This window comes from Puntigrus tetrazona, chromosome 15 (assembly GCF_018831695.1).
Source record: "Puntigrus tetrazona isolate hp1 chromosome 15, ASM1883169v1, whole genome shotgun sequence".
Taxonomy (NCBI): Eukaryota; Metazoa; Chordata; class Actinopteri; order Cypriniformes; family Cyprinidae; genus Puntigrus; species Puntigrus tetrazona.
This window is the reverse complement of record NC_056713.1, coordinates 22,431,002-22,442,062: the sequence shown is the minus strand read 5'-3', so window position 1 is coordinate 22,442,062 and position 11,061 is coordinate 22,431,002. Positions and strand designations below refer to the sequence as shown.

The 11,061-nt window shown below is 36.2% G+C and overlaps 1 protein-coding gene across 1 annotated transcript in view; it reads right to left on the bottom strand.

Annotated features, from left to right (window-relative positions):
• Positions 1-11,061, bottom strand: part of slc8a2b (solute carrier family 8 member 2b) — an 83,655-nt gene that overhangs the window by 1,630 nt on the left and 70,964 nt on the right. Inside the window, 8 exon segments of the mRNA XM_043258698.1 lie at positions 1-1,173; positions 2,346-2,520; positions 2,522-2,625; positions 3,566-3,665; positions 5,499-5,623; positions 6,125-6,142; positions 7,406-7,509; positions 9,378-9,754. The exon segment at positions 1-1,173 is cut by the window's left edge and continues 1,630 nt beyond it. Coding sequence (XP_043114633.1) covers positions 797-1,173; positions 2,346-2,520; positions 2,522-2,625; positions 3,566-3,665; positions 5,499-5,623; positions 6,125-6,142; positions 7,406-7,509; positions 9,378-9,754 — 1,380 coding nt within the window. The 3' untranslated portion in view covers positions 1-796.

The window sequence follows — 11,061 nt, the reverse complement described above, 5'->3', positions numbered from 1 at the left end:
CGAACAATTGGCAACGTTAGCCAAACGGCGTGCTTGGTTTTACGTGGAATCATTTCAAAGCTACGTGCAGTCGCACCAGACTGCATTGTTATTTATTAAATATTAAAATAAGAAGCCCTAGAAAATGACAACATATCCTAATGTGCATATTCAATGCCGGGGTCTAACGTAATTCTCCATGCTTAAAGTCCACGTGACAACTTTCAATCCGTCTTGTTTTTTACTCAAGAACTCTACGGCCATTTTTGCACGAGCAACAATCATAAATGATTGCTTTAGCGCGGAATAATGCGCGTCGCAAGCGAAACTGCGGATCGGTCGAGCAGCACGATTGCTGGTGCATTTTCATTAGCATCTAAAATGCCATCACTATAGCTCTTAACGCGCCTTTTATCTTTACTCAGATTCATTGTGCCCTTGAACCATAAAAAGTCCTGTTACGTGCAGTGCGAAATAAAAGTGGTCAATTTTGCCTTTGAGCTTGAGAGACGGCAATATAGAAGTGTCGCTATTTTACAGCATCGCTCCCTCTTTACAGTGCATCGCGCTCATCTTCGCCCTCTTTTGCTACATGCTTTGCTTCCTTTTTCATAAACTCATCTTTCATCTCCCTCCAGCATCATCCGTCTCTTTTTCTCTTTCACCTCAGATTCTCGGCTAAGTCGAACGATTTGCATTAGTGCATTCAGCGATTCATAAGTGTTTTGTAAGTGTGTGTGTGTGTGTGTGCAAACTTGTGTTGATGTGTGTAGTTGATCGAAACCTCTTTAGATTTGTTTTGTTGATATAAGCGTGTTCAGAAGCCCTCGATATGGCAGTAGGCCTCAAGGCTGGAGAAGAGGATGTAGAGGAACCACAGACCAAGAAAGAGGAGCGTAGTGAGCAGACGAGAGACCCGAGGGCCGCCCAGCTCTCCGCCGATAGACGGCCGGCGCCGGAACAGCAGCACAGCCATGCAGATGAAGGCAAAGATAGTGAAGAGGGTGACGGAGAAGGCCAGCGAGCCGGGCTCCACATGAAAGTTCTTGTCCTGGACGCCCCAGTACACGGCTGCCACGGACCAGGCCACGCCGATGCCCAGAAACACGTTGACGGCGTTGCTGCCCGTGACGTTTCCCACCGAGGCGTCTGCGTACTGATCCTGAGTAGCGGCGACTTTACTGGCGAATGTGTCTGAAAGAGGACAAAAGAAAGTGAGGATCAAAATCAGCCAATAACTTTTCTCAGAATCTATCATAAAAATTATATATATATATATATATATATATATATATAATAAAAACTAAATCTATATTTAAAATATTTATATTAATAAAAGAATCAATATTTAAAAATATAAAAATATTTATATTTAATATGATTATATAATTACTAACAATAACATAATGCTAAATAAATTATAGTAATGCTCATAAAAGTTTTATATTATATATGTAAAATAAATTAAAAAACAAAATATATTTAAAATATTTATATTAATAACAATAATCAATATTTAAAAATATTAAAATATTTATATTTACCATGATTATATAATTGCTAACAATAATAAATTATAATTATAAATAAATAAATTATAATAATGCTAATAATTTTTATATTATATATGTAAAATAAACATATAAACAAAATCTATATTTAAATCTATATTTAATATAACAAATATTTATATTTAACAAGATTATATAATTGCTAAAAACAACAATATAATGCTATATAATAAAGCTAATTAAATTTTAATATTTTTAAGTACAGGTATATAGTCATTTACTTTTACTAAAATGCCATATAAACCTGTATATATATATATATTTAATCATATATTTCTTAAGGAATACTACAAGTTTTTATTTCAGTACTTTTATTCATCAATTATGCATTAAGATGATCGGTAGTAACTTAGGACATTTATAATGCTACGAAAAAATTTAAAATCCCGTTTCCTATAAAAATGATAGTTTCCACAAAAATATGCATCAGCTGTTTTCAACACTAATAATCAGAAATGTTTCTTGAGCAGCAAATCAGCATATTAGAGTGATTTCTGAGGATCATGTGAGTAATGATGCTGAAAATTAAGCTTTAGCCAAATATTTTTTTATATATTTATTAAAATTAAATATATAAATAAAAATATTATAATAATAATATTTGTTTAAATAAAATTGTAATATATATATACATATATATATATATATACATATATATATATATATATATATATATATATATATATATATATATATATATATATATATATAGTATAATACTAGAAAGTGTGTTTTGTGCATTTTGCATTATCTAATGCAGTGACGTTCAGTGCAGCTGGATCATGTAAAGCACACCTGGGATAGAGGTGCCCAGAGCGACGAACACCACGGCGGTGACGGTGTCCCGGAGGCCCACGGTGCAGCCGAAGTGTGACGCCAGGTCTCCGATGATGGCGGTGAGGAGGCCGATTACAGTGATGGACACCAAAAAACAGGCCCAGCCGTTCCAGTACTCCGTGGGAGGAACGAATCGCGAACAGAACCTTCCAGAACACCGTCAGGAAGTGCATGACGTAATCGTAGCAGGACGGGAGACGCTCCTCTCGACCCTCCTCTTCGTCTTCATCTCCGTCGCCTGAGGATGTCGCATAATTAATAAATGACACGAAACTCTATTCAATTCTACAGGCACCATCATTACCGTAACTGACCACCAGAGGACAGGATCACATCACTGACACAAACAGACCTGCTAGAAACATGCAGATATTTTCTCATTGAATACAATTTAAATTGTATCTGTCCATAAACATCAAAAATATTCACTCAGAAATGGCTAGTAAATCAGAAAACTGACAAACATTGAATTAAAGGTGAAAGACTTAAGCTTTATTTACTATTTAAATATATATTTTTAATAGTTACGGACGTTATTTTAAAATCATTGAATATTTTGATTTACTGTGTATTTTTTTTTACCCGGCACATATATATATATATATATATATATATATATATATATATATATATATATATATATATATATATATATATATATATTTTTTTTTTTTTTTATGTATAGTTTTTTTTTTTTTTTAGTTTTATTTAGTACATATTTTTGCCACTGCATTATAGGTTTTATATGCCAATATATACATTTCTTTTATTTAAATTGTAGTATTAGTTGATTTAGTTATTTAAAATGTTGCTTTGACATTTTTTATTGCATTTCAGTTTATTTATTTTCATTAATGGTTTTAATTAAGCATCCTAACCCTGAAGTTTCTACGGTACTTTCAGCAACAGTTTTAGTCAGGAAATTCTGCACCATTTCTTTTTTTTTTTTTTTGTGACAAAGGTTTGGAAAGGAGCACAAACCCTTGCAGAAGCATCAGTCTGAATTCCTGCTCCTGAGACAGAGCGGCTTGAGAACGCAAGAGCCTCATTACGTGTTTTATTAAGTCTGAGAATTGCTGAGGGAATGAAATTTATACGCCGTGACTCATGCAGTGTATTCCTATTTCAAAAGAGACCGATTAAACATGAGGAGAAGCGTGAAGGTGCGTGAGACGGACCTGCGCTGACGGTCACGGCCTCCACGAACTGCTCTCTCCAGGAGTGAGTGCCGATCACCAGAGCCAGGTTAGTCTTCTTGATCAGTTTATCAACGGTGCTCTGAAACACAGACCAATCAAACGTTCAGTTCTGAGGTGTGGCCCACATGATCAGGGATAACTATATAATATAACGGACCGATGCCGTGTTTTACTTTAAAGTCACAGCTCAGAAAAATCAAAGGAAAAAGGTTTGGGACCCTATCGTCAATGCCATTTTCATATTATCATTTAATATAATGCGCTATTATAATGAACATCGCACTATTTATTAATTAATAATTATATATTTTCAGCAATGATTTAATGCAATTTTACCGGCTTATAAACATTATAATAATAATTATATTTGAATTAATAAATAAATAAATGGTATTACAAATACCATAGTGCTGTCAAACGATTAATCCCGAGCAAAATAGACGTTTTTGTTTACATAGTATATGCAATATGTATATGTGTACTGTGCATATTTCTTATATGTATATATTAAATGTGTTTTGATATAATATGAAATATAAGGAAATGTATATATGTATATACATGTAAATATTTTCTAAATATATACTGTTGGTGTGTCTTTATATATTGCTAATAAATATACACAGTGCACACACACACACACACACACACACATATATATATATATATATATATATATATATATATATAAAAATCATTATTACATATTTTCAGAATTTAAAATAGCAAATTCAATGTATGTGTAAATTATATATATATATATGAAAATATCAAATAAATTTTTATTGTTTTTTTTACATTTTCTGGACCACATTCAACCATCATGTGAGCACACTGTAATAATCTCTTTGCACCCTCTGTTCTGAAGTGCTGGCATCAAATATCACTGTCATGACAAACCTAATGAACCTGACAACCGTTCGTTTAGCACCACCGATCTGATAAATAACACCCTAAAAAAAGATAGGAATGTAACTTACAGACGAGAATTTAATCAAGCATCAACATTTGCTGTCATAAACAGAGCCGACAATCATAATGCATCATTTCACCCTGGGTAATCATTAACCAGAAACTTCAAATTATATTTTTGCAAATAGTCATAAACAGTTATAATTGAAAATACTCCACTTCCTATATAGAGCAAAATCTAGCCGTCATGTGCAGGCATATATTGGGAATCTCAAGCTGTGGGCCAGTAAGACTGGTGGATGTGCATTTTTCATGCTGTATAACACATAATCTATATATAGAGCTCTACTGTACATGAAGATCTGTTCAGCACGCATGATTTCACCGTGTGGCCTTGTGTCATGTCTACACAACAGATGGAGGAAGACTAGAGCTGGAAGATATTGCATCCTTTAAAATTATTTTTTTCAATTAATACCATAAGGTAAAATGCTCAGGACTTGTCAATAAGATAAAAAAAGAATAATAACATTATTATTTCAGATGTGAAACTTTACAGAAAATTAATCAGACATTTCTCAGAAATTTTTTGTTTTTTTGAATGTGATACCTTGATAAATAAAATAAATGAATAAACTAATCTAATATATTACAATTAAACCAATTCAAATTAAATTAAATTTAATTAAATTTCAAATTTAAATTTAAACTAATTTCAAATAAAAAAGAAAACATTTTTTAAACCTTATAGAAAATTCATATCACTCTTTAAAAAACAAAATTCAATTAAATATGGTTATAACTATTTTAGATTTTTTTCAGATCTGAAACCTCAAAACATTCGTAAGATTAATAAAAATGTATTAACATAACGAATAAAAAAATACAATAAATAAAATAAAGTTTTGAAACCTCATAGAAAATTCATAGGACTCTTACAATAAAACACAAATTAAATATAAAATATGCGCCGACTACTTTTACTGTTTTCAGCAGGTACCTTAAATTCATAGGACTCCTCGATCACCACCTCCAGCCGGCTGTGCTCTCCCAGAACAGGTTTCCCCATCTCCGCTATCCTCCTGGCCTCCTCCTCCTCAGCACTCAGCTGTCCCTCGGGATCTTCTATAAGCCACAGCCGATAAAAGGGAAGAGACAGACAGAAGACAGAAAAGAACAGATGAGATACAACAGACAGGAAACGGAGGGCACGCCCCCTTCCTGTCAATCAAAAACAAGGCAGCTCCAGCGATCGACAAGACGCCACGTATGACAGCACGACACGCACACGAACAAAACACAAGCTCTGAGAGACGTTCTGAATGCATGTGTGAATCTACCACTACAGTGATGTTTACAACCCACTGAGCTTCTGTAAAGCGGAGCAAAAACTGAGTTTGATTGTCTGCGGCGGCTACTATAGAGATACTTTTTGACTTTCTGTCTAATGTTTTGAACTCTCTCTCAACGGTCAGCGTTTGATCCCTCTTTTCACAGCGTAATCGCATCCCTCATGGGCTCGGGAAAGCTTTTAGCCCCTCTCTCTCTCTCTTCTCTGCTGAGTGTGTAACATGAGGGTTAGTGTGGACACATGTCAGTTGATCAGAGGTTGATCTGAAACCTTACCTTGGTTCAGCAGCAGGGCTGCGTGATGTAAGGAGGGACAAGAGAGATGGAGTTAGTGCTGGAGATGAGTTTACTCCATTAATAAACACACATATACACGCACACGCACACGCACACACACACGTATCCCATGATTGTGGCTCTGCTTCAAGCCCTAGTGAGATGCTTCTCTGAATACCAAAACAGCGTTCTAGCACAAACAGCGTTTCGTAAGTGACCGCTCTGTTCACATCACTGCGGCTAACAGATGAATCCATTACTGTCCAATAGCTGACTCCAGCAGAGCAAAGACCCTTCGAGGCAAGTCAGTGCATTTGGTGACCATCTCAAAACACCCCCGGGCTGCTGTTTTACAGTGATACAGAAGCATCTGCTGTCTACTGAACGAGGAACGACTGGAAAACTGTTCGTCAAGATCACGTTTCAATGTCAAATCAGCAATGGAGTCAAGCAGAAGTGATGCATGCACGCATTATTTTTAAGGGGTTTCGAATAATATTATTTTTAATATTCTTTTAAGCTTAACAAATAATATTCTAAATCCTAATGTATTTATTTATTTACATGTTGTTGTTGTTTTTGATTATCGTCATTATTATTGTTATTGCTTTTATAGTTTTAATAATAATAATAATAAAATAATAAAATAAATGCATAAAATGCATAAAATGATAAAAAGCATACACAAATATTAAGTGTAATATTGTATTTTTACTTAAACTATTTATAAACTTTTATAAAAATCTATTTATAAATTATTTTTAAAACTTTTATAAAAATATACACATGCATTTTATATGTACATGTATTAAAATGCACATATAATATAATTTTTACACATATGTTATTATTATTATTCATATGGAAATTTAAAATATAATGAGTAATATTTTTATATTTATTTTTAAATATATTTTTATATTTGTTATTTATTGCATATAAGAAAAAATGTATATTATATTTTTTATTTATTGCATATAATACAATGTATATAAAACTAAAAGTAAGCATAATATACTGTATATGTAATGTTGAAAACAAAGTATCTTATAAAATCTCATAAAACAGCATCCTTTTGCAGCCTTCCATTAGGAAAAGCCTTGGAACATGCCTACGAAGCCTAAAAATGCAGTCTACGAAGCCAGCTTATTAGGGCTGGGAGCAGAGCCAACTGTATTGGAAATCACTTGAACCTGAATGTCAAATGAATGCACTTTAAAAAGTTAAAGAGTTAATCTCTTAGTCATTATAGTAAGATACACACACATACTGTACACACACCTGAGATTCCTCTCTTCAGCCAGCGTGGTTCCTCAAGAACGATGAAGAAATTCTCATGTTTCTCGTACTCTTCATCATCAATGATCCTCACCTGAAGGGTCTGACTGCAGATGCGTACATACACACACAAATAGACACAAGTAATCAGACATACAGGTAGTGGCTTTGAAGTCTCACATCGATTACTGGAACAAGTGACAGAAAATTGCGGCTAAATAGAAAAATGTCAGAAAGCTGCATAATGACACACACACACACACATACACAAACACACACACGCACAGCCTTATAAATACTTAATGCTGTTCCTCTGGGGTCATGAACAGCAGCGCTCCACCCTGACATGAAATCACATTAAAAGACCTGATGAATGAACAACACACACACACACACACACACACACAAAGGCACAAAAACATGCTCACACAAATCATGGAAAATGTCAGCATTTAAATCACTTCAAAAGGTTGCATGTCAATATTTAATCACATTCATACACTCGGAAGCCCTCTCACTCACACTAGTGTGTGCAAATAAAATCCTGCACATAAAACCAAATCTAAAATGCTTTGTAAGGCTGCTAATTTACAGAGTGGTGTTGGATTTACCTCCAGCACAGACAAACACTGGAAAATCGTAACGTTTAGTGCTCATCCATAATGTAAGACACTGTCACGTTCATCCGGCAAAGACAGTAAAGACTCCAGACAGACGGAAGTACTGCATCTGCTAATGATCTTACTGAATCACACATACTAAACACGCAAACATCCCTATCAATATAGCTCGTATTCTAGAAATTGGAACAAACACTGCTGAACATGAGTGATACCTCAAAAGATTGCAATGAGGTGATATTTTACTAGGAGATTAGACACTACATGATAAAACATGTGATATCTTATACTGGAGGAGGAATCCCAACCACAGGTGGCAAACACTTACAGCACCATAGGAACTGCATAACAACCTCCTAGCAATTTCTCTGAATGCCCTAGCATCAAGCCATTGCACCCTAGCAACTCCATAGTAAACACTCCGAACACCCTAGAAAATCTTTTACTGCACCCTAGGAACTGCCTAAAAACTCTCTAATAACCACTCAGAACACCCAAGCCACAATCCAGAATACAGAATACCCTAACAATTCTCTAAAAACCATTCAGAATATCCTAGCACCGGCCTAGCAACACTTTAATAACCACTCAGACCACCCCAAATACACTAGTAACCTCCAAGCAAGTCTCTAGTAACCACTCACAACACCCTAGCAACTCCCTAATGACCACACAAAGCACCCTAGCAAATCTAGTGACCGCACATAAACCCTAGTGACTCTCTTAGTAACCACACAGAACACCCTAGCACCTTTCTAGTAACTACTCAGAACACCAAAGCAACAACACAGAGTGCCATAACTGCCAAACAACTCTCAAGTACTGTAACCAGTGAAGAACCACTAGTAACTGCTTAGCGACTCTTTAGAAACCATCAAGAACACCCTAGCAACTGCTTAACAAATTACAAGTAACCACCCCAATTACATAGTAACGGCCTAGCAACTCTCTGGTAATGACTCACAACACCCTAGCAACTCTCTCTAGTAACCACACGGGACCCCCTAGTGACTTTCTAGTAATCACACAGAACATCCTAGCAATTCGCTCTAGTAACCACTCAGAACACCCTAGTGACTCTCTCTAGTAACCACACAGAACACCCTAGCAACTCTCCAGGAAAACCATATCAACATCCCAGAGTACTGTAATCAGTGAAGAACCACCAGTAACTCTCTGTAACACTCTAGTAACTATCCAATTGCTTAGAAACTATATAGTAAACACTTAAAAACACCCTAACAACTACATAGCAAAGACACAGATTTAGGAAACCCTTGCATTGTTGAAGCAAGTTTTGCAGACACTCACACACATTGATTTCTTCTTTCTTTTCTTGCATTTTTCACACTCACGTTGTTTGGTCGTTGGTGAATTCCAGCTCTCCGTGTGTGTCCTCGTAGTCGAGCCCTCCACCTTGGGCCGTCCCGGGCTCCGTGTGATACGGAATGATCACGGTTCCTCGAGCGCCGGAGTTCCGGACTACTGTCACCTCCATGGTTCCCACGCTCTCGCTCACTCGCATCAGGCGGTCCGTGAAAGTGAAGATACCTGCGTGGTCGTCATCCAGGATGGTGACCGTGGCCATCAGCGGTTCCATCAACCGGGCCTTGGGAGCCTGATCCGCATCGTCACTCTCAAACATACCCTCCGCATCACCAACACGCAGGTTCAGCAAACGCACAAAGAAATGTTCGTCTTCCTCAAAGATGTCATCATCAATGATGCCCACCTGGAAAGAGAGATGGCCATTCAGTAAAATGATTTTGCTTTAAATGTTCAAAACATGCAAAGAATTAGGCTAGTTCAAGGACAAGTACATCTGGGACTTTAGATTTGTAGAGCTCTGACTTCTCTGATCAATGTGTCTGTCACTCCGAATCCTCTCTCAGCCTTTTGGCAAAGAGACTGTCAATCGTTGTCAACCAATGACAGACACTACAGCACTGTTGCTATGGATTCATGGCCCTGTCCATCTCAGTGGAGTGGATGTTTGTCTAAAAGGAAGTGTACTACATGAGAGACAGATTTTTTTTTTCTTTGTCTTTGGAAGCTGTGGTTGAGCTGTTAAGGCATTGTCCTTGGGACTTGCTTGTTCATAAACAACATTATGAACAATTAGTAAATTTTGGCTGAAGAACTTTGCTGAACAAAACTGTATGTTGTAAGAAATATTACAAAGAAAGCAACGTTAATGCAAAGTCTGGATGCTTAAGACTTCTTAAAAAACTTACACACAGTAGAAAGCAACTTTCATGCAAAGTTTAGTTTATTAACTAGCTTAGACCAGCTTGGACAAGCTAATGACCATATGTTGGTTTCAGATTAACCAAACCATATCTAAGTATGATTAAAAAAACTAACATAGAAAGTGACTTTCAGGTAAAGTTTGGATACCTGAGACCAGCCCAACTGAGACTAGATGCATTAGCAGGGAGTTGTACCTATTAACCAGCTATGCCAACTTCAATCAGCTACTGAACATAAATAATGAGTTTGGACATAAATAATTCAGTATGGACATGGTCTTTAGAAATATTATGTACCTTATAGTACCTCAAAGTTCACACAAATATTTGTTGATCAATGATTAGTGTTGCTTCAGAGTATTCAGGTATTTGACACCCTCCCCTATTCAAGAACAGTTCCACTAGCAAGGTAGTTCAACTTATTAACCAGTTTAGACCGGTTTGGACAAGCTAAAGAAACATAGAAGGCAACTTACGTGAAAAATCTGGATACTACAGACCATCCCAGTTGATACCAGATCCACGAGCTCACGAGTGTCCAAGCCTGTTCCTGGAGGGCCAGTTTAGCTCCAACCATAATTAAACTGAAGCCAATCAAGGTCTTCAGACTCGTTAGAGACTTTCAGGGAAGTGTGTTAGAACCAAACTCTGCAAGAAGTCAGCCCTCCAGGAGCAGCACTGGACATCTCTGCACTGGCAGGTAATCAACCATCTAGATAAGCTTGGACCAACTAATGAACAATAATGCTCCATTTGAACAAAGTGTAAGAGTTTCAGTTGGTAGTTTAGG